Genomic DNA, 24,869 nt, shown 5'->3' with positions numbered 1-24,869 from the left:
CATCGTAGTCTATATATGCATGCTTGAGGTATTGGAGCAGCACACTTTCCCACCCCCAGAAAGTACTAGAGCCCTTATCTAGACTACTATTGGAAGAATAAAGATCCTACTCTGCAGTGAGGGGAAAAAGTATTGAAGGGCATTAGAATACAGCATTATTTTGTACTGCATAACCAAGAGGTCACCCCCTTGCAATATAGATTTCACAGTTGACTGAATTAGCCTACTAGTTTTAACCTCGTGCAGACAGGATGCTCACTTGTGTCATTTTAGATTTTAGGTTCTGAAAACAAACAGCTGCTGCTTCCTCTTTCAGACTTGCGGTGACCCTGTGCTTTCTCAAACCTCCTGTGTTTCTGTAGAACCTGAACAAATGCAAGCTGCTGTATTCAGACAGTCTGCTAAACCTGTTTGTAGGATTTTTTTCCCCCTGATTTAACCTGCAACAGACCACATGTTGCCGGTCAACTTTCCCTAGTAATGCAACAAAATATCTCAGAGAGCTCATTTGTAAAGTTGTCAAATTAGCGGGCTCATTCACAGATAAAAAGCAGAAAACAATGCAGCAGCTCCCAATGTCACACAGTGACTGTTAGTTGCTGGCTACAGAATTATTAAACAACTGTGAGGTTAAAAGACACAAATGAACTTGAAGTGAGAACTAAGAAGGGTCTGGCCCTTTTTAAGGCTACGAATAAACAATGACAAAAAACGTCTTTGAATTTGCTGTAAATTAGAGACATTCATTAATTTAATTTAAACAAAAAATGCCTACAACTATTTGTATGTTTGAAAAGTATAATAGATAGACAAACAACTAGCAGTCAGAAGGATTACTTGTACTTATTTTAGTCATGTTAAAATGTCCTGTAGCTTCTGTAACTTGAAAGACACAATTTCAGTGACATGGAACGGTTTAGATTTCCTGTGAAATGCTGCAATGTATTCACACAAGTGACACTGAGCTCAAAAAATATTTATACAGTACTCACTCAGAAATTTTGTACAGTATTACTGTTTACATAATCTGATACAGCGCCCATCCACAATATGTAACCTTGTAAAACAAAGTATCTAGGAAACTTGGCACATTGAACAGCTACAGTAGGACCACATTCTTATCATAGGTGAGGGAGCTTCCTTCTCTGAGGTCCAAAACACTTTTACAAGATCATCTTCATGAATAGATAGATTCAAGATTGATGTTCATAAATCTACTGATTGTCCAAGTATCTGCCAAGAGTGACAACAATTACAATACCAGAAATACAGTTGTTTATAGCGTTCATCGCTTTGATAGCTTTTAAAAGCACAATAAAATGTACATATCATTTTCTTAAACTTTAGATCATGACCATAAACAAACGACACATGTTACTGTAATCCACTAAACAATAGACAAATCATACATTTAGTTAATATATCAGTAACTAACTTGCACCCAATGTAACATTGTTAAGAACAGTCAAGACTTTTGATCTGCTTACTTTTTTATTTTTAAGCATAAGATACAGTAACTGAGCTTGGCCAATTCTAAAACCTAACGTTGAACTGTAATGGCTGGTTTCACAGACGCGGATTTGTAGTAATCTTGGATTACTTCACCTAAAGTAACATTAGGTAGTCCAAGGTTAGTGCTAATCTAGTTCTGTGAAACAAGCCCTAAGTAACCTAAATCTGCTTTGACTACTGTATTTGAAGAAGCAAACTACTGTACATGTGCACTTGAAACGTATTCAATAATTAAATACATAGTTCCATAGCACCACTGGCTATTCGTCCTCGTTAGTAATGGGCAAAGGTGTACAAATTTAAATAATTACACAGTGAAATTATTTTTGCTAGTGCCATCCTGCCTTGGTTTCACACTATATCCCCTGTCCCCTCCTCCCAACACAAGCGACTGAAATTAAACATTATCAATGCAGCTGGTGGGTTAAGTCACATATTGTCATTGTATTTACAGTAGAAAATGACTTGCGTTTAAATTTAAATAGGATTTGGGATGTAGGCAAAACCGAGGTTTGAAATATTAAAATAAAACAAACACTACATAGAGTTTTAGATTGAATTGTTAACGGCACGTCTTGGTGAGGTTTGATGTCGACATGTGTGTAACTTTACTTAAATTGTTCACCACCCCCCTCAAAAAAAAGTCAGCTAAACTTTTTTTTGCAGTTTTCATAGTTTTAATTAATGTGTTTGCCTCAAATATTTAACAAGCCTCAAAAGTAACAAAAACATAAATAATATATATTCACGTGCTTTCTAGGTTTATTTATTTACCAATAAATTAAAATAACAACCCCCTGAGTAGTATTAAGGAACCATTAACGCATGATTGTTTGCTGGGAGTGAGCTCACGCCTTATATATTATATTATATATATATATATATATATATATATATATATATATATATATATATATATATATATATATATATATAGTGTGAGCAAACGCCAATATATAAGGCGTTTACTCACTTTAGTATTGTAGATACAGAAAAAATACATAGCTTGTCATAACAGAATACACATATAATCCACTGGTTAGTTTTTTTTTTTTAAGCCTTATAACTTGTAGGTTGCAAAACTGTAGTTTTTCAGCAGCGCCTATAAGAATATACCGGTATATATGTGTGTGTATATATACATTCCAATATTGTTTCATACTCCCACTGCCCTTCTGTAGTGCTGAAACAAAATGTGTGTAAATTAAAACAGCAAAGACAACATAATAACGAAATCGACTCACCCATGATGTTGACGTTCCCAGCTGCCTCACTAGACACTCTTTCACTGACCGACATTCCACTTCCCTTCTCAAACTTACGGTTGCCCCTAGATTCTGCAATATATGTACGAAATGTTTATAGCGTAGGCACACAACTGCTTAGCATAGTTACGCCGTGGAATTTGAGTGTGACATTTGGTGAATCAAAGCACCTCTGATGTCTCGCGATGTTTTTTGGCGGCCACACAAATCATTTTGGGGTTTATGTTACGTTTCTTGGTATCCCTTGAACTATTTACGTTCGTTTCGAGATGTACATCTAAAAACACATTGAGAGGTAGAAGTCGTGACTACTGTTGAGATGTTTAGTAATGGGTAGTAATACAGCTGGTTTACTGTATTTACAAGGTATTTAAAAATGACATGGTTAAGGGTGTCTTAAAAGGAACGTATGTAATGGAACAAGGAATAAATATAAAAAACATTAATGATAAACAAAAAAAAAACATACTGTAAGTGTAGCTAACGATATAGGCATTTTATTTTCTGCGTATTTATATGCAGTCTTTAAGTGTGCTCATCTCTTCTCACGCCTGTGTGCCCCCATGTGGAATATTCTGGTGTTACATTATTGTGCTCTGATGTGTCTCTGAGTTTGAAGGGAGTAATATAAACAAGCAGCAAATTTATTAATATAGTCTACCAGTCATTTTCAAGAAAATCACGTTATCTCCAAGGGCTCCATCAAGACAATAAGCATGCGTCTCCCTTGTCTTCAATCTTTTGTATGGCATGTTTCAGAAGAGATAATTGGTTCTTTCCCTGCCAGCCTCTGCATTCACCCAAGCTACATGCATATAACTCTCCAGAATAACAAAGTTCTTGTCAGTCACTTTGACAAAAGTTACTGCAAGATAATTACTTTGGCATTAAAATGTTTCTATAATTTTATCCTACCGGTTGTTCTCTAGTAAATAACATTTTCTTACTGCATCCTTGTCTTAGATATGACTGGCTCGCTATATGTTTCTATATAGTGGTGATACAGTGATGCCATTATAAGTGATGTACGTACGATACAGGTCAATGGTTTCTCAAAGAACTAAGCTTCAGTGGAACTAGGATCAGATGTCACTGAAGATCATGTTCCCTCATGTGATAGAAATCATATGTGCACTATTTATTCTAAAAAACAGACTTTTCATTATGCAGATATTGTAGGATGTGGTAAATATTGGCATTGATTTACTAAAGGTAAAAGCTTTGGACATGGTAATGTAAGTGGTGTTCCTTATAAATTGAGAAGACCTTGTATATATTTTTAAAAAAATATATTAAGCTGTGATTGTTGGTCTTCTAGAACTTATTTATTTCATATAGATGTCAGACCTGTGTTTTATACAGAGTGATTCATAAACAATGCATCATAGACAAAACATTGTACCCAATATTTTGGACAATGTCCTAGCAAACTGGAATCAAGAGTTTATAAGGCCTTTAGAGGTAAAACGAAGAACAAACATGCCACATAGTTTTGTTTCTGCATCTGTAGCAAATGGATAATATTTGGGTTGCTAGAGCACTTGTGGGAAACATTTGACTATTTTTGAACAAAGAGAGAGGGGGATCAGTTATTTCAAGATACTGTAGCGTTTCAACAATAGGCAGAAAACAGAAGAAACACACTTTTTTATTTTCAGACGCTATCTTCCACCCGCCAGAGTCCACTGTTTTCCGCTTGCCTGCATTCAAACCAATTTATTCCATACAACAACACAAAATGGCGTTGCAGTGCCTTCTTATAACCTTAGCCCCACCCCTTACGCAACTAGGGTACCAGGCCTCAGGACATCCCATTGGCCCTCAGCCTCAAACTAGGACCAATGGGGACAGGCAGATAGCAACCAATTGTAACAGACCAGGGAAGACAAACAGCAGGCTACATGATATACAGGAATACACATACAAAAGGTAAACAAAGCACCGGCAGAATACAGCGGGGAGGGAATAAACACAGCATGTAAACACATATAGACAGCGGGGATTACGTACAAAAACACAGCGGCATGGATCGCTACATTGCCCCCAGCTTAGTCTCTTTTTCTCCTCAAAATGTCTACAGGGCGTAATGCGACTCATGGCCGCAATCGGCCACCTCCCCCCTTAAAACACAACCCCTCTCCACTCATGTCCGGTTTCTGGGCAGTCTGGTGGTGGCGGCTCTGGGTACTCTGGACGTGGCGGTGGCGCTGGCAGCGGCAAGTCTGACATCAGCGCAGGACACTCCGGCAGTGGTGCTGGCGCCGGGCAGTCAGGCGGCGGTGCTGGGCAGTCAGGCGGCGGTGCTGGGCAGCCAGGAGGCAGACCTCTGGCAGTGGCGGCGACACTCCCCATGCTGCGATCAGTGCTGACCACTGCGCGAGGCACTCCAGTTGCTTCTCCTCCCCCAGGAGGGGGCAGTGCACAATGTAGTGCCCCCTCTTCCCGCCACCGGTGCACCAATGACAGACCTCCCGACCATCCAGGTATTCATCCCAACTGCCCTTCCGTCGTGCAGCCGGCAGGGGCGCGGGACATTCCATTGGCACCAGCACCTCCCTCTCCGGAACTCAGTTGGGCAGCACCTCCCACTCCATTACAGGTCCTCGAGGTCCCCGAGGAGATCCTCCCATCCGCCATCCCACTGGATCCGGGACGGGTCGGGGTTCCAGCGGCTCCACTGGTCCATCTCTTTTGTCTCCTAACTGCTCCTGCTCTACGCTGTCGGGCTCAAGCTCTATCCCGCTCTAACACCAATGTAGCGTTTCAACAGGAGGCAGAAAACAGGAGACACATGCTTTTTTATTTTCAGATGCTACTTCACACACGCCACAGTCCGCTGCTCTGTCCACATCTCTGCATTCAAACCACTTTGTTTCATACAACACAAAATGGTGTCTCAGCGCCTTCTTATAACCTTATCCCCGCCCCTTATGCAAATAGGCTACCAGGGCTCAGGCACATCCCATTGGCCCTCAGCCGCACACTAGGACCAATGGGGACAGCCAATCATAACAAACCAGGGAAGACAAACAGTCAAAAGTATTTAGCGGCAGAACGAAGGCTTGCACAGCATAGCTCACACAGGGTAGTGTTGCGTGCGCAGCTCATAATTTACGTAGTGCTTCATTGACCCGCAACACCCCTACCACGTCACCATACCACCCCACGAACCTAAGGTTTAGGGGTTAGGTTATTGTTGTCTGTATTTAAAGTTACGGCCAATACCACATGAACCTTAGGTTTAGGGTTAGGTTACTGTAGCTTGTTAGGTCTTTAAAGAGAGCTAGTTCCCAGTCACTCCTAGTTCTAAAACAGCACAGATAACAATGTACTGCTACCCTAGTGTGTTTATGAACAACACAAGTACAACATTTGTATGATATACAGCTATGGCCAAAAGTTTTGCATCACCCAATAGAATGAACACATTTTTCTTCATAAAGTCGAATGGAACCTGCTGAATAATGTTAGGTTAACATATTAGAATTACATACCGCTTCGTAGTTTTTCTTATACTTAATGAAAAACTGACAAAAACTGAAACCTGTAAAATTTTGAAATCTAACAATAAATACTGGACTACTATTATGGCTTCCCGTAGACTTTTGAGATATCTTTGATTACGATGTTAAATAAAACATTATGTGAACTAGTTTAGTTTTTTTTTGTTGTTTTTTTTTTATATCTCAATCCTAAAATTATTATTATTATTATTATTATTATTATTATTATTATTATTATTATTATTATTATTATTTATTTCTTAGCAGACGCCCTTATCCAGGGCGACTTACAATCGTAAGCAAATACATTTCAAGTGTTACAATACAAGTAATACAATAAGAGCAAGAAATACAATAACTTTTGTTCAAGCAAAGTACAAGTGTGACAAACCACAATTCAATAATACAGCAGATAATAGTGATAGTTACATCAGGATATGATTAAATAGTGATAGTTACATCAGGATGTGATTAAATACAAAGTACTACAGGTTAAACACTTGGCAGATTACAGTATTCTGAAGTACAGGATTAAATGCAGTAAAATAGGGGGCAGATAAGAGCAAAATAAAGCACATTTACATGAAGGGTGATAGTGTCCCAGGATACAAACAGAGGAGTTCTACAGGTGCTCTTTGAAGAGGTGAGTCTTGAGGAGGCGCCGGAATGTGGTCAGGTGATGCAAAACTTTTGGCCATTGCTATACAATATAAATATAGTATATCGTTTTTTTTGTTTGTTTTTTTGTTTTGTTTTTTCTTGACAGACCGCAAAGTTTATGAATGTACTTTATTTTTTATCTCTTCAGCATAATTCTAAGATTATTGGTGACACAAAAAACAATAAAGTAAATAAGTAAATACAAATTGTTGTATGTAACATTGGAGTCCAGCGAGACTAGAGGGAGACCTGTCAGTAAAACTACAGACAAGTATGGTCGAATTCGTTACAGTGGAGATTTAATGAACCCCCTGCTGGTGAACAAAAAGCATTCAGGATCCAGTGAAAAGGCAGTGTTTACCAACAAAATAAAATGTGATGAATCCTGTATCAGTTTTCTACAAGACTGCCGCTGTCGTTTCCAGGTACTAAAAAACATGCGTTATTAATTTTTAGAAAATAAATACATAAATAAACACACAAATAAATATATAAATAAATAAATACAAATACAGTAACTCAATACTGGTACTAGACTGCTGCCCCAATTCAAAGCTGCTGAACGATTAGTGGCACGGTGCCACGGGGACATTTATTTTCTTTATTCTAAACATACAATACGATCGATACCGAATGGTTATTAGCCTCACAATGATTTAAGCATAACTTCGCCGATCATGGGTTCCTTTTTACTTTTAATATTGTGCTTTTCTGCATTCGAAATTCCATGGTTACCAGTCAGAGCGTCAGCGGTCTCCATGGCAAACAAACCCAGTAACATCGCTTCATATTATTGGTCTGGCCTCGACATTCATTTGAAGACTGCGCTTCCTGATTTGTAGTAGAGCTGGCAGCGAGTTCTTTAATGAGTTTGATTGAAAATAAACTGGAGTGTGACAGGTCGCTGGAATATACGACCGCAAAAAATAGAACGATATTTCTAAGGGGCTATCTAACAGTGCAGTATTGTGACAGTTTAGTTAAAGACATGAGAAGGGTAAGTACTATTTTTTTTTACTGTTTATTGTAGTAGGTTACTACTGGGTTACTGTACAGTATGTTGACTGTGCATTTCCAACGTCCAAGGTCCTGTTGACTGTGACCCGAGGCAGTCTATTCTGTCCAACTGCCACAGACTTGCACGATCAAATACAAACAAAGCAAATAATACAACGAGAGTGAATGTGTGTAGTAGATGTATTGGTTAAATAAAAGTAGCTTATATATATAATTTTATATTATATAATTTTCATGTAGTGTCACTGTAACTCAGCTGGCTCTTTGAGCTAATATATATATATATATATATATATATATATATATATATATATATATATATATATATATATATATATATATACACACCTCTGGAGCAGTAAAACAAGTATGTCTAGGAGAATCATATAATCTCTGATAAAAAAAAGAAAAAAGAAATATATTAACAAAAATGCACTTTCTTCTGTCTTCTGTCTTCTAGTTGTCAGCACAGAGGCAGCTAGCATGTATTGTGCACTCACTGTATGTTAAACCATTGTTATAAGTTATTTTCAGGATTGAATGTTGTGGTAAAATTACCTTAATTAAAATATATGTATTTAGAGGAAGAAGTTTTTTACACATAGGGTGTGGGATACTAAACCTGTAATTTTAGCTCATGCCATGATTCCTTATAGGCTTATAAGAATTATTATTATTATTATTATTATTATTATTATTATTATTATTATTATTATTATTATTATTTTAAATCATTGTACAAACATGCAGATTATTTGTAGGTAAAACAAACACAGAGACGCCGGTGTTGTTGTCCTGAGTTACAGTGACACTACATGAAAATTATACATATAATTGTATGAAGTTACATGCAGTAACATTATACAAATAGCATAATCAAAAGAGGAATGTTGAAGCATAACCTTTGTTGTTGTTGAAGTTCCTATTTGTTAAATTAACATATTTAATCAAAACCTAGTGCCTTCATAAATGTGAGACATGTATTTATTTTCAAACTTGTCATCATCATACAATTATGTCCTGTAGCATTTCTTAAATGTACTATGTCAAAAATATGCTACCTTGTGCTTTTATAAAAGGCCACAGCCCATAGAAATAATCTCCACTTTCTGTGTTCATTGCAGTGTGTGAATCCACCTCTTATCGTCTAATGGCACTAGCTTGGAGCTGAGGGGTTATGAACTTGCATATGGGACTTGGGACAGCGTTGTTATGATGACACATTTGAAACTACCAAAACCTTACTTACTTGGATTTTAAAAAACAAAAAGTAATAGTAAAGTTTTTATAAGTCATGCTAGCCAATCAGTCAATTTCAGGCACAACCGAAAGTCTTTCGTTTGGGAGGTCTTCAAGCTCAGCTCCAAGCTAGTGCCAGTGGAAGCACATACTGTTACTTTTTCTTCTAGATCAATCCTCAGAGAATGCACAATTGAAGAAATAGCCAGTTTGGACAGTACTATGTGGCACTTTAGCCTCACCAAAGTGGCTATAAGCAATGCTCGAATGCATGACAAAAGCAACTTCAAAAATCTGCCAAAAATCCAGAATCCCCGGATACCATAATATTTTGCTTGTAAATTTCATTAACATCTATCTTTGGGTGATTTTTTGGAATCCCCCCATGCAAGTTATTACGGACTAAACTTGGTACAAATAGCAAAAATTCAAATTTCAAGGGGGTTTAATGACCAGTGGTGGGACTTGAAACCACGTGTTTTTCACAGAATTTGGAAGACTGGTACCTAAGGGTCTTACAGCAATACTTACATTTTAGGACCAACATCCCCTACAGGGTAAAGGGTTAGGTTGAATTTCGAATACAACTTGTCAGTTACCCCTCGTCTGGCAATTTGCCAGAAGAGAGTAGGGTGCTCCTTTCTGAAAAGCCCTATTCAATACGAGTAGAACAAGGTGCTACACATGATGGTAGCATCTAAATTGCACCCAGGGTGATTTTTCTGGTCAAGGTCCCTTTCTCACTTTAGGTTGATCTTTGCAAGGTCACAGGTCAAAGGGGAAATTAAAAAAAAAATAATGGCGATCATTTCTGAACTCAGCATGTCAGAAAACCCCCAGGTGAATATTTCTAGGAAAATCTGAGAGACGGGCAACGAAATGTCCCTTTTCTGGTTGAGTTGGCGTGGAATGACCCATGCATTTCTTTCACATCCCATCAATGAATGGAATCTTATGCTGATAATGACAAACATCAGTTTTTTTTATTTGACTGGCTTACAACGCAGTTCTAGTAAGATCTACCACTGTATACATATAATTAAGATTGCCCCCATTTTGTCCAAGTTTGCAGTGAGAAAACAATGTTAATGTCACGGTATAAAACTAGCAAGATAACTTTTCTTACAGAGCCATGGTGATGGTTTACTAAACTCCATGTTATCTACTAGTTAGTATTTACATTTGAATGTTTTTACCACAAAGTTATTTATTAACTTCCAATGTGCTTCTAAGACAGTACTTCCAAGACAATGGACTGAATTGCGAAAACTAAGTAATACTTTTTATTTTCTTAAAAGCTGCCTAAAGTTGTATGCATCTGATCGATAGGTAAGTACTGTAACCCTTGTTTTTACAAATAATTTTGTACATCAATTTCAAAGTGCAAGTTATAAGAAAGGGACAGTATTGTTTCAACAGTGAAAGCATTGGTATAGTTTATAGTGGCATGTATTCTTGTATTTGTAGGGATTCATTTTGAATTCAAAGACCCAGAGGTTTTACAATGCCTGACCACGATAAAAAGGCAAAGCAAACAGACAGGACAACAGAAAAGAAAGTGAAGGGGATCCCTGACAGGTAAGAGACATTTTATTTGAATGTTAAGGTTCCTAAGAATACTGTAGATAATTGTGTATTGTGATGTAGGGGTGGATTTTGGTGCTCATTAACAAGCTGTGGTATTGGAGGCTTGATAAGATCAGGGGCACAAACAGTGGCAATGTGACTCCCCCCTACCCCTAAAATGCCAGCACTGTATCATCCAAACTACTTGAAAATAGATTTTGAAAAGATTAAAATAATTCTTTTGTAGTTTAAATATTTGAAAACAGGCAAGAAAAACATTCTATCTATTTAACCTTTGTTGTTGTCTCGTCCAAACTGCACAAGATGATATCTCGCATACTGAATATTGTTGTTTTTATTCACAGGGAATTTTCTGATCTTAAAAGACTGTTGTCTATTCTTACAGTTCCAACAAATAAACGCCAGGTAATTCTTACAGGTTTTATTTAATTCGTTGCAGGATATACAGTAGCCTGTAGTTGTAGAAAACATATGTGATTAAACTACTGGGTGTGTACAGCTATGGCCAAAGGTTTTGCATCACCCTGTAGAAATTACACATGGTGGGCAACGATATAAAAATGTATATTTTTATAACACAATAGCAATGGTGAACATAATTTTTTTTAATGATATCTCAATCCTAAAATTCAAGGTGGTGTAAAACTTTTTTTTGGTAGATCCAGTTAAAATAATAATAATAATAATAATAATAATAATAATAATAATAATAATAATAATAATAATAATAATAATAATAATATTTCTGAATTTTTAATTGCAGTTGCCAGCTGTGAGCCATAACAGTGTCCGCAGCAGTGCTATAAAATCTCATCAGCAATGCTCCTTAGCAAAGAGCAGTGGAAACAGAAACAAGAGCCAACATCAGCAACCCACTGAGGCAGCTGAACTGGAAACCTTTAGGTACAGCTCCCTCCATATACTTTATATAGCTGGTTGGTATGATAAGAAGTCTCATTTCTTGGTATTCCTAAATTATGATGGTCTGCTACAAGGATTGGTTCTCAAAACTTATTTAAACGTATGGATAATTTGCTGTGAGAATTCTTAATTCCAGAGATGTGGATGACATGAGGTTAATTGTAGTTACTTGTCTTTTTCTTTTAAAGAACAATGTCAAGATTCGATCTATAATCTTGCAATTTAACTGTTTCTTTTTTTCCTTTTTATTAATAAAAGTTCAACTTACAGAAATGAAAGAAGTTTTAGCAGCCTGCCACATCACAAACTGTTTCTGGAAATATTCAGAGCCCTGGTTAAGAACAGACTTACTTGCAGGTATGATGCAACTATGATGCAACTTTTTATTATGCTTTGACTTCCAAATTGTTGTTATTCTTCTGTTATACCAAAGATAATACTGAAGACTTTATCTGCAATATGTTGTAGGTCATTTTTAAGAATACATATTATTATTATTATTATTATTATTATTATTATTATTATTATTATTATTATTATTATTATTATTAGGCTTCCAAGCCAGAATGCAATTCAGATGCTAAAAAATTGCGCTCTTGTGTCAACCAAGATGGTGGCCTGATGCATTTTCTTTTATAAACTTTTCAAAATCTTCTTCTTGGGAAGCGGTGAACTGATTGATCTGAAACTTTGCCTACATCATCAGCAACCAAACCCGCTTCAAGTTTGTAAAGCAGAAGTTGCTGCAATAAATTTAACTATCAAAATGGCTGCCACCAAATTTGCCAAAACGCGCCCCTAACATCAAACGGCTTCTATTTGCAAACTGTTTAACCAACTAACTCCTAACTTGATAGGCATCATCCTGGGGACAATGGAATTCAAATAGGGAAAAATTGTGTTCTTTTGTAAAACAAGATGGCCGCCAGACCTACATTTTCTTCTTAAATTTAAAACCGCTTCAGTTGAAAAATTGTTTATTTGATTAACTACCAAGTTGACAAGCATCATCCCCATGTCAATACAATTGACTTTTTCAAAAATGGTGTTTGTGCCTAAACCAATATGGCCACCTGACGCATTTCTTTAAAAACCTTTCAAAATCTTTGGTCAAATGTAAAACTAGCGTATAACTCCTTACAAAGTGCACATAGGGTTATGGTTACTATACAACACATTTAGGAACCCATATATGCTCTATTCAAAAATTACCTTGATTGTGACCTTTGACCTCTCCTTAAGGTTATATGTAAAATTAGGTTATACTCCTTACTGTGTGTAGATAGGGTCATGGTTACTATGGTGTTTAAAGTTATAAAGCATTGTGAGGTAATGAACAAATGTAGTATTTTGAATTGAAACTGCTCCATAAAACTGATCTGTTACTGACACTTGTGCTGCAGTTTTACAGCTTGCCACAATTTCCAACTAGTATTGAGCTTGGAAGCTGTTAAACTGCCTGACAGTTCTTCTTCTTCTTCTTCTTCTTCTTCTTCTTCTTCTTCTTCTTATTATTATTATTAGTAGTAGTAGTTTTATAATTGTAGTTTCAGTAAAAAAATAAACTATTATAGTATGCTCTGTGTGCCTAAAGTACACATTTTGTTTGCAACTACTGTACCATCTCAATTTCAGTGAGTGGATTAATCAAGCCCCTCCTGATAACTTCCTGCGAGTGTTGATATGTCTGCGATTACTAATGAGAGAGACATTTTACCAGGTATGTGTTATACCCTACATAGACTTTCCTTTTTAAAACATTATAAATACACTTGACAACTGTATTTTATTTGAGCCTGTTGTTTCTGATTCCATTAGCACACTACTTTGTAAAAATATTGAGGAGCATAGTAAAGTAACTTCAAATCTTCAACAAACACACAATAACACTTGCTGTCCAGATGTAAAGTACACATTTCCCAAAAGTTAGATTTTGAGTGGTTTGGAAGAATAAAATGTTTGTTAAAAAAAACATCTTTACAGAAATATAGGTACTACAGTGCTTTTAATATCTATACTGACTTTTTTCTTTTCTTTTAGAAAGAATTTCATGAGCTTCAAGGGGTTGTTTGTCTTGCAAAGGTAATAAAATAATAATTATCATGTTTCCTGTAATTATGTTTTGTGAATATTCATTTGATTCATCTAGTGCTGTGTTCCTACTGTATTATACTAAATATTTCACTTAAATTGCATAGGAATATACATTACGTTACCCAATCAACAGTCTACTTCACAATCTACAAGCTGAATTCTGAATACTGAATACTTTAGAATTCAATACTGATTAAATACTGAACGAGAAACACATGTGCAACAGTATTGTTGTATTTTAAATGCCATGAACAGTCTTGACTGATTATACATTTACCTGATTTCTTGTTTGTTCAATATAACTATAGTTATTCATTGAAGTTTAGGTCACAGATTATTACACTGTGCTATGGGCAGAATGTGGGGTCTAATTACATACTAAATGGAATCTGATTTAATGAGTCATAAAGAAAGATTCATGAAATAAAAAATCCAGTCAATTTACCTAGTTATTCCAAGGGGACAGGGTGTATTGCTAAGCACAGGGAGGTGATTAGAGCTGAAAAGAACAGTATAGGACCATAAATTAGGTGTGGGGAATCTGTTTATTAAAATCAGTGTAAACAATATGTTTGTCACTAGTACACAGAGACAGTTGCAAATGGATATCTGGAATGTGGAGAACAGCTGTTTCTTGTGGACAGACTGGTCAATATAACATGTAAGCTTTTTCATGATTCTTCATTATCTGATCTAAATTACATAGAAAAAGACTGCACTAAGTTATACGTTGTCAGCAAAGTTATCTCTTATTTTCCGTTTAGATATATTTCAAAAACTGGCTGCAGTTGCAGAGCAAAGAGAATGGATTGTTGCATCTGGGGCTCACAAGGTAGGCTTTCAGTCTGAAGCATCCTTTGCAATGCCTTGTTGGCTGAGGTGCTAATACAGTAAAACAAGCTCTCACTTGCTCAGTTGAAACAAATGTAAAATGCTTGTGATGACAAGACAAGGGACAATATAGGGTATTTTTAAATCATTTTTAAATTGGATAATGATTTTTTTTTTTTACGTACTGCAGAATTGTTCTTGTAACTATTTTAACACAATAATCTTTCTTTGTAGACTTTAGTCAAACTCCTTGCAGCCAGGGACAACAGTGTACTGTTGGGTGCTCTTTTGGCTCTAACTAGCTTAGCAGAAAGGTAACTTTTGTATATTTTTTTTACATGTATAATATAGCATGTCTATGCAATTACATTAGTAATTTTACATTTGTTGGTCTAGTAACAATTCTGTTATAAATGATTGTCACTTTCTGATGGGGAGACCCTCCTGGGTAAAAATGATAGCAATATCACTTTCAATAAACAAATAGGTCAACTTTGCAATTAGTCTTCTTCAACATTAGTTTGAGTCAAACAGAAAGCTATGTTAAAAAAAAAAATAACAATTTGCAGTTACTTCTAAAACATGTATGTTCCTTGTCCCTTGTCGTAGCCCAGAGAATAAAATGAAGATAGGAGAGCTCGCCATTGTGGAAAACCTGTTGATGATGTTACAGGAATATGATTTGCTCTCAAAAAGGTATGTCATTTTTTCTTTAAAACTCTCATAACATTTTGTTTAGGAGTGATAAACATGTATTTTAGACAACTTAACTATCGGATCATACAGACAAGTACCGTAGTAAGCTGATTTGTGGGAAACATCTTCTAACCACACTCTTCATTAATGTTTCATTTTTAGAATATAAATCTGTATGACGTCAGCAACAATCTTAAAGTGTTTTTGTTTCTGAGTAATTACACTATTTAAATAGCCTTACGTTGGCGGCTGGTGGGCTGAACCCCATGTGTTTCTAAAACCTGCTTCTCCCAATGTCCCCCTGTGTGTCTCCCCAGGATGGCAGCTGAGCTGCTCCGGCTTCTCTGTGCAGATGCCCAGGTGAGGGAGCAGGTGAAGGTCTATGAAGGGGTTCCCATTCTGCTGAGCCTGCTTCACTCGGAGCACCTTAAGCTGCTGTGGAGTGTGGTGTGGATCCTGGTGCAGCTCTGTGAGGACCCCGAAACCAGTGCAGAGATACGGATCTGGGGGGGCATCAAGCAACTTCTGCATATTTTACAGGGGCAAGTCTTACACCTTTTTTAACATCAGCTGAAACACTGCAACCAATTAATAAAAGAAGTACAAGTGCATGTCATCAGGGATCACTATTATTATCACAGTGAAAATGAAGGGAAAATTGTACAGTATATTATCCTGATATAAAAGGACTTCAGAATATTGTAATTGTAGGAATAATGATAAGGGTTTTAGGGTACAGGCAGGAATAGTAATTTAGAAGCTCCAAATTCTCTCTTGATTGTTGTGAGAATGTGACATAGCACGCACATATCATGCCCATTCCTCACGCTATAGAAAGTGCACGGCCAAAACATGGTACACCTTAAAAGGTGGATAAATCACCTTCTCACATTAAAAAGCCATGCATATTGACCAAAAACTACAGTTTTTTGCATTGAAACAAGTCCGAAAGCCATACCTTAGTTCACAAGACTTCAGCACTGAAGATCCCATTTGTGATGTAACCTCAGCTCACAACTTTCTACTATAATTAAAGGTCATACTAAGCAATTCTTTATTAACAACTGAGATCTGCTGAAAGTAGCCCTGGCAAGCTTCTTTGACTGAATAGAAAAAAATAAGCATGTAGTACAAGGGGTTTAGAGACCTCTTCATTCAGTATTTATTTTTTTAAGTGACACAATTTATTCAGTGTTTCAGATTATTGCCATTTCATTAATAAAATGATAGTATTTTATAGTTTAGTAACTAAGCTCTTTGCAAAGCACAGATAGATTTTTTTTTTCATCCTTTACACTTGTTATTTTTGTGTTTGGTCATCGGACAGCTGATTGCATTAAGCCTAGACTTTTCTGTCCTTTAGCAATAGGATGTAGTTAATTGTACACTAGCTTTAAGTAGCATCTATCATAGGTACCTACCAAGGACAAAAAGATCATGTTTGTACCCCCAAATTTGTTGATATTAGTTATGTTCAAACGTATGAACATGACTAATATTGTTTTCATATTAGACTCCTTCCTATGTCATCACCTTCTTCAGTGTGCAGTGCCTGTGGCACAATGTCAGCAGCTGCCATATTTATCATTACTTAGAACAAGCACTGTAAAGCGTACAATAATAGGCTACATTTAAAACAAAGATATGGACACATAAAAAAATGAGATTCACACAATAACAATAACAATAATTTAAACAAACGTTTTTAAAAGAGTACGAAATTGAAAATATAAGAAAAACACTGACTCACATAACCCTCACAGTCGTATTTGCGTTCCGTTGGGGTGGCCAACGCCGATGTCAGTCCACCAAGTGAGGGGCTTTCTGGGTTTGCTGACATCGCCCGCCCACTGCACTCCATCACCGAGAAGGGGAAGAGGTTCAGCTGGACTGAGGAATGTGACCGCACGTTCTGCCGACTCCGACATGTGCTGACCTCAGCCCCCGTCCTGGCCTACCATGACACAGCACTACTCTTCCTGCTAAATGGTAGCTAAATCTCGTAGCCATTTTAGCAGCAGAAGCTGTATGTATAATATACCACACGTAATTCATCATGTGCTTACAGGTGCGTTCGGTTGATTAGACAGTACGGTTGATTAAAGATCAGATAATTGATTCTCTACTGTATACATATGTAGACGTTAACAGATATTTGCATATGAAAAGCAATAACTTACTTTAACTTAGTGGTGCTTTGCTTCACAATATCCATGGAGAAAAATAAGGTCTTGTTATATTGTTTTACTATTCCATCATCAGCCACCTCAAAACCGAAATATTTCTATACTTCACTGTGCAACAGACTTTGGGTTTTTTAATTTTCTAGCCAATCCGGAAGTAATTGAATCTTCAGCTGCTGTGCATATAAATGCTGACTCACGACATCTCTAAAAGTATTAAGTATGGTGTCATGCCAAATGTTGCATTATTTTGAGATGTGTTTTGATGTTTAAAAATCACATCTCGTTTATAATACCGAAAGTTGACATTAAGGTTTTTGATAAGTCGGATTCAGGTTTTTATTATTATTATTATTATTATTATTATTATTATTATTATTATTATTATTATTATTATTAGTAGTAGTAGTAGTAGTAGTCGTAGTAGTATTAGTAGTATAATAATATTATGTAGTGGGAATTGTGGGGTAGCCTATTGTAGATTTACTACCAGTATTTTGAAAAATGTACTGGATTAACCTAGTGGTGGATTTTAGCTTAGTTCGTAGACTACCATAAGGATCAAAATTGCTGAAGCTACTATATATATATATATATATATATATATATATATATATATATATATATATGCCGTCAAGAAATGTTTTTGATGATTTTTTTTTTTTTATTATATGTTTTTTGTGGCCAAATGAGGCAGGCTGCACTTGCGGTTCTTCAACACAACCTCAACCCAGTGTAAGAAAGCTGCACGATGTCAGCAAGTCGTGCAAGGCCAAATTGAAACGCAGACAGAAACATTTAAATGTACCCTCCAGTATTTTAATATTAATTAGTCCATTTGCATTTGGAAGGAGAATTTCTCTCCCTAACAGAAAACTACATTCTTACACCAAATATTTATAGGGTGTTTGTTTACCAATACCTACCTTAAAGTGAAACTAGCATTTTTTTCTTTTTTTGGCCTTTCCTATAGAGACAGAGAATTTGTATCTGATCGGTCCTCAATCGGAAGTTTATCCAGTGCAAACGCTTCTGGAAGAATTCAGCAGCAGCACATATCAGAAGAGCTGAGTCCTCAAGAGATCCGGGAAAACATAGTGTCACTGCAAGCAGGTAGGCATTTTGGGTTTAGAATTCAAATGAAGTATTTTGTCATTTGATAACTGCAGCTAACTGTAGGGACTGAATACTGTCCACATATCTCATAAGCATAGGTGACAGGGATACACACACTAAAGCAGACATTCTGAAGACCAGCTATTACTGTCTATGGGTGATGAAAACATAACATAAAATATGCCTTAACAGTCCTTACTTGGTGTGCATATTTTTATAGTTAGAATTGTCTTATGATGGTGAACAGACTGTAGGGTTTCCAACAAAACACACAACTTACTGTGGCAGCCGCTGTGTAGTACCTTTTACCCCAAATAACCACAATTGTTTTGATATGTGTCCTTCGTCATCAATCAGTTTTGAACACTTATTTTATTCATTGTCTTGTTGTATCATAATATCATATAATATCTGCATGTTGTCTGAACCATACATTGTAAAAAGCTGTCATTTGCAATACAGATATTTCAGTAGTGTTTGACAATTGTGTATCATTGTGTAATCTGTTTCCATTCATTTTCATTTCAGCCTGCTGTGCTGCTCTGACGGAACTTGTTCTAAATGATACTAATGCTCACCAAGTTGTCCAGGTAGACTTTACGTTATCTGAGGTCACAAACATAGAGAATAATACTATAGCGAGGTTGCAGGCCCGTCGAGAGAAATTTTGGGCCCCAGCACATCATGTTGGCTGGGGTGTCCCCCCCCCCCCGTCCCCCCCCCCCCCATTGTATTTTTAAATTTAAACAGAAGAAAATCTAAATGGGTTTTATTAATCAGTTTTAACCGGAAGTCCATCTTGGATTTATTTTGCACGCTGAACTAACTTTGAGTTTCAGTAGTTAAAATAACATAACAATTCAAATAAAAAAGTGAACATGTGCTGCATTGTTTTGACTATAAACCACCTGTCGAAAGTGGAAGGCACCGATTGAGCAGCTGCTCCAGTGCTGCAGCCTGTACTGCAGTACAACATGTAGGAGTCATTTTAAAAGGGTACCGCTTTGTTTACAACATATCGAAATATGATCATTAAATACTTATGTTAAAGTAAATTAATTTGTCTCTTAATAAGTGCAACATTATAAATGCTGTATTATTTTTACTAATATTTATTTGGAGGTTACCAAGACAAAATAGCACAATTGTTACTTTTTTTCCTCGTTGATTTGTGCAATAAGTTGTAAGATTAGACATAACAATATATATTATGCATATTTAACTTTAGTCGTTATATATTTGCCATTGGTTATTCTAATCTTTTATATATATATTTTTTTTATAAACAAGTCAAATATGAAATGTTGACCTGTTTGATATCCTGCCATTTACACTTATTACTTAATTAAGTGTTATAATTTATAGATTTTGCTCAATGTGTGACTGTTTATCCCTAATTATTTTCTACAACTTAAAAAAAAAACCAAAACTTGGTACGGTATGATCAGAATTGCTTGGTGGTCCGAGACTGGTCAGTCGAACTTGAAAGTGCGTCACTTATTACCACCCCTATAACTCCGACATCACACCTGATTCAAAGAGGTATGTCTTCTTGACACATACCCCAAGCCAATCATCAACTTTTTGAGCGAGTAATAGGTGGTTACGGCTTTGAAAATACCGCCACAAAGTTGTGTCGCCCCCTCACCCTCTCGTCAGCACTGATTTATATGTATTGAAGTCACCACCATGTGTCATGATGATTTACTTGTTCATGACAGGGGATGTAAGTTACTGATATACTTGTTGCATTCATACAGTATCTGTTTATAATTTTAGACAACATGTGAATGAAATAATACTGTACATGCTAAAGACTGACAACACATACATTTCTTTTCACAGGAAAATGGAGTGTATGTAATAGGAAGGTTAATTCTGCCACATAAGCAAAAGATTGCACCAAAAAAAGAAATGCTGCAGGTGTGTAATAAAACAGTGTTTTGCCATTTGAACTTTAAAAATCTGCTGTCTGTATCTTTCTTTAGTTCACACCTAGAAACTGTTACACTTTATCCATTTACAGTATAATCTTAAAACAAGCTTGAGTGCAACTTTCTCACACATCATCCTGCATGCATAATATTACGTAAATCTAAAGGTGTCAGGGGTAGGCTTCACTCATTTTTTTCTTTTGTCTTCTGTATAACTTGTGGGATTCTCATGTGTTTTTCATAGGATGAAAATGTTTTTCTCATACACCATAATGGAGAGTAAATGTGCTTTTCTTAAAAACTCTTCCCACTGTGTGTGCCTTAGGCTTGTGAAACATTCCTTGATTTTTGCTGGCAAATCAAATAACTGTAACTTACACTGAAAATGTATGCTGAACTGAAAGATAATTCAACTGTAACTGAATGTCAGAAAATTATTGAATTTTGACTTGCTTTTTTCTTCCAGTGCTATGCATTTAGGGCTTTGCGTTTTCTCTTCAGTATGGAAAGAAACCGACATCTCTTTAAAAGGTATTTATTAAAAAAAAAAATCACAGAATAATTTTCCATTCTTACATATTCAACTGGTATGTAACTTGATTTACAGAAATGCTTTGTAATTTTAGACTTTTTTCTGCAGAAATGTTTGAGATGTTTATTGACATTGGACACTATGTTCGCGACATCACTGCCTATGAAAACCTGGTCGCTATATTTAATACATTTTCGGTAAGTGTTTCTTTTTTTTATATTTGCCTCGTCACTAGGGTTACTGTTCCATATGTTCTATAATCATTTTTTACAATTTGATTTAGGATGAGGAACTAAATCAAATCAAAGAAAGCATTGAGACCGTGAACCAGAACAAAGCTCCTTCAAAAATAATCAATGGTTATGCAATTTTAGACCACCTTGGAAGTGGAGCTTTTGGCAGTGTTCATAAGGTTTGTGTGTATTTTTCTACTTGTTTTTACTAATTTGTATAATTCGAAAACACTAAACACCATTACAACTTATCATAACATTTTATCCACCAAGTCCACCGTTTTTTTTTTTGTTTTTTTTTTGTGGTTAATTGACTGTTACCACCAGTATTTTTAAAATATATATTCAGTTAATACTTTTCATATGGTCTCCTTATAAAATATCAGCTGTATATTAACAGAACTTGTAATGTCCTTGGATTACAAAGGCACCCTTTTACTAAACAGAATACAAATTTAGTTTGTAAAATATATGAACTTGACACACTTGTTTAGCATTCCAGACCAGTAAGGAGCATAGGGCAGAAAAGTTAAGCTTTAGCAGGAAACTTTCTTTATTGAGTCACTTCCTCTGAAACAAATTTACTGATAGATTCAATCCTGCTTGAAGTACAAAATATGGATATTTTCACAGGTTTTATTGGGCACTTCGGGTGCTCTCTTCTGGTTTAAACTGTGAGTATGGTTTTTACCACAGGTAAGGAAACACGGTGGACAGAACTTGCTTGCCCTGAAGGAAGTTAACCTGCACAATCCTGTCTTTGGGAAAGATAAGAATGATCGAGACAGCAGTGTGGAGAAAATTGTGTCAGAGTTGACCATAATCAAAGAGCAGGTACCAAAATCATTCACTTTCTGCACATTAGGAAAGAGGGCTATGCAAGATACATCATTTGCATATAATGTTTACACACAGGGGTATTTCATTTAGGAAAGAGCAGCAATTTTAAATGACCTTTCATATTCACAACCAGAGATTTTAGACATGTTTCCAGACAATCTGCCCCTGAACAATATTTCTGTTTGTTTTTTTTCAGTTTTAGAATTTTTGGCAGAATAGAAATACAACTTTTTCATAATTCCTCAATGTGTCGTCATATTGCCAAAGTATGACTACCGGTATGCAGGATGTTCATTCTTTTATACTGTCCCATTTTGAAATTCCCAAACTAGATGATTTATCAGTGATCAAGAAAAAGGAAGAAAAAAAAGACCTTTGATATATCTCTTATGAAGACATACAGAATATGGACATTGACACATAGTTGTTATTTGTCATGTATTGTAAACAATAACAAGGGTGGAGTGAATACTTTAATCAATAACCATGTAATTTAGTATGTACTGTACATTCATGTTTTTTCCTTTTTTCTTTTTACTGCCATTTAAGCTGCAACATCCAAACATAGTCAAATATTACAAGACCTTCTTAGAAAGTAAGTATATATTTATGTATTTATAAATAATATCATTCTATTATGTCCTAATAATATACATTCATAATCATATACAATATACAATACACAATACAGTACACATTTATTTGTATACAATAGCTTTATAAGCTATTACAGCAACTTTAAAATCAATTCGGTAGCTCACTGGTAACCAATGTAAGGACCTGAGCACTGGAGTAATGATGTTGAGAACGACGAGTATGAGAAAGCAATCTGGCAGCTGTGTTCTGAACAAGCTGAAGCTTTCTGAGTTTAGTGGCAGGTATACCAACAAAGAAAGAATGGCAATAGTCAAGACAAGAAATTATAAATGCATGTAGCAACATCACTGAATAGTATAGTACAGTACAAAATCTATAGTACAGTTTTTGGCATTTTATTTGATATTATAATCCAGTATTTTTTATTTTTTTAGATGACAGATTGTTAATAGTTATGGAGCTAATAGAAGGGGCTCCTCTTAGAGAACACTTCAATTCTCTCAAGGAAAAGCAGCAACAGTTTACAGAAGAACGAATCTGGAATATTTTTATACAAGTAAGGACACACAACTTGTATTACTGTACAACAATAATATTATATGTAATATGTTTATATTACTGTTGTATGATTTACCTGCACTTTATATTATATTATATTTGTTGGCAAATATCAATATGTACCTTGTTTTTGTTTCATTTAGTACCAGTTCCATTTAATTTTTAAACATGCTGTAGTACCATTTGCCCAAGGCTCAAATGTCTGGATGTATGCACCTGGTACAGTTCTATATTTATATTTTTCTATATTTATGTTTGGTAATTTTGACTATCACTTGCTATACAAAAATAAAGCACATTACATACACATGTGATGTTGCGAAAATGTTATAGCCTCAATGTTTTTGTTTTGTATTTTCAGATATGTTTAGCACTGCGTTATTTGCACAAAGAGAAAAGAATTGTACATAGAGACCTTACACCAAACAATATCATGCTGGGTGAAAAGGATAAAGTAACTATAAGTAAGTGTCATGTCTGATACTAAACAGAATAATTGTGTTTCTTACAGTAGGGTGTGCAGCAAGTCTGTCTCCCAGAGTTCTGTCTCAGTTAACAGAACTCACAATTATCAGTGTCCCAATTAAGTGGCGCCGACTGTTCTTCCAAAGATACAGTAATTAAATAGACTTCATTTGGAACACTTTACTTAATACAGTATGTGCATTGGTGAAAACTGCATTAACACACTAGGTGGCAGTGTTGAATTAAGAGATGTTCACAGTAGCTTACAAATTAAAACTTGTAAAAAGGTTTATAACTAAATCTAAGTATGCTGGCACAAATACTATATACTAAATACTAAACATACTAAATCCTGAACTGGTTACAGTTATATGATTTTTAACTGAGGGTAGAGCCTTTAACGAGAGGGCACTATTGCTATAAACAACTTTAGGGGTTTTTACATGAAGATAGAGGAAAGATGGACTGCTTCTTGGGAATATGGAAACCTGTATAACCACCAGGGTTGGGGTCAATTGCTTTTTTTTCTAATTCAAATTCAATTTCCAGTTCATTTTTAAAATCAATTCCCAATTCCAATTCCCATTCCCTTTTAATCAATTCCAATTCCAATTTAAATGCCAAGTCCTTCAAATGATTGGAATTTGAATTGATTAAAAGGGAATTGATTAAAAGGGAATGGGAATTTAATTTAAAAAGGAATTGTCATTGAAAAAAAAGGAATTGACCTCAACCCTGATAACCACCAACATATGCATTTTTTTTTTTTTTTTTTTAAATTTAGTCGTCGCCAATTATTTTACCCCCGTTTTCACCCCAGTTTAGCATGCCCAATTAGTATCTGTATCCCCGGCTCACCGCTCGCAACCCCCCCGCCGACTCAGGAAACGGAGGCTGGAACACGCGTCCTCCGAAACGTGCTCCTTCCAAGCCGTCATTTTTTGCACTGCAGATCCACAGCAATGCCACCAGACCTATAGTGCCGGAGGACAACACAGATCTGGCGGCTCCGCTGCAGAGCCACAGGCGCCCTATCGGCCACAGGGGTCGCTGATGCGCGGTGAGCCGTGGATTCCCCTGCCGACC

At 35.9% G+C, this 24,869-nt stretch overlaps 1 protein-coding gene across 1 annotated transcript in view; it reads left to right on the top strand.

The window, feature by feature from the left end:
* Positions 1-7,830: 7,830 nt before the first annotated feature.
* Positions 7,831-24,869, top strand: part of nek10 (NIMA-related kinase 10) — a 56,516-nt gene continuing 39,477 nt past the window's right edge. Inside the window, exons 1-22 of the mRNA XM_059012837.1 lie at positions 7,831-7,937; positions 10,664-10,774; positions 11,128-11,188; positions 11,547-11,686; positions 11,963-12,061; positions 13,340-13,424; positions 13,745-13,786; positions 14,381-14,459; positions 14,563-14,630; positions 14,864-14,943; positions 15,239-15,325; positions 15,643-15,867; positions 18,482-18,621; positions 19,153-19,214; positions 20,470-20,547; positions 21,025-21,089; positions 21,185-21,287; positions 21,374-21,502; positions 22,020-22,157; positions 22,713-22,758; positions 23,195-23,316; positions 23,680-23,782. Coding sequence (XP_058868820.1) covers positions 10,701-10,774; positions 11,128-11,188; positions 11,547-11,686; positions 11,963-12,061; positions 13,340-13,424; positions 13,745-13,786; positions 14,381-14,459; positions 14,563-14,630; positions 14,864-14,943; positions 15,239-15,325; positions 15,643-15,867; positions 18,482-18,621; positions 19,153-19,214; positions 20,470-20,547; positions 21,025-21,089; positions 21,185-21,287; positions 21,374-21,502; positions 22,020-22,157; positions 22,713-22,758; positions 23,195-23,316; positions 23,680-23,782 — 2,026 coding nt within the window. The 5' untranslated portion in view covers positions 7,831-7,937; positions 10,664-10,700. The remainder of the gene's footprint in view (positions 7,938-10,663; positions 10,775-11,127; positions 11,189-11,546; positions 11,687-11,962; positions 12,062-13,339; positions 13,425-13,744; positions 13,787-14,380; positions 14,460-14,562; positions 14,631-14,863; positions 14,944-15,238; positions 15,326-15,642; positions 15,868-18,481; positions 18,622-19,152; positions 19,215-20,469; positions 20,548-21,024; positions 21,090-21,184; positions 21,288-21,373; positions 21,503-22,019; positions 22,158-22,712; positions 22,759-23,194; positions 23,317-23,679; positions 23,783-24,869) is intronic.

The sequence above is a fragment of the Acipenser ruthenus genome, chromosome 3 (genome assembly GCF_902713425.1).
Source record: "Acipenser ruthenus chromosome 3, fAciRut3.2 maternal haplotype, whole genome shotgun sequence".
NCBI lineage: Eukaryota > Metazoa > Chordata > Actinopteri > Acipenseriformes > Acipenseridae > Acipenser > Acipenser ruthenus.
This window is presented reverse-complemented; position numbering and strand designations above follow the sequence as displayed.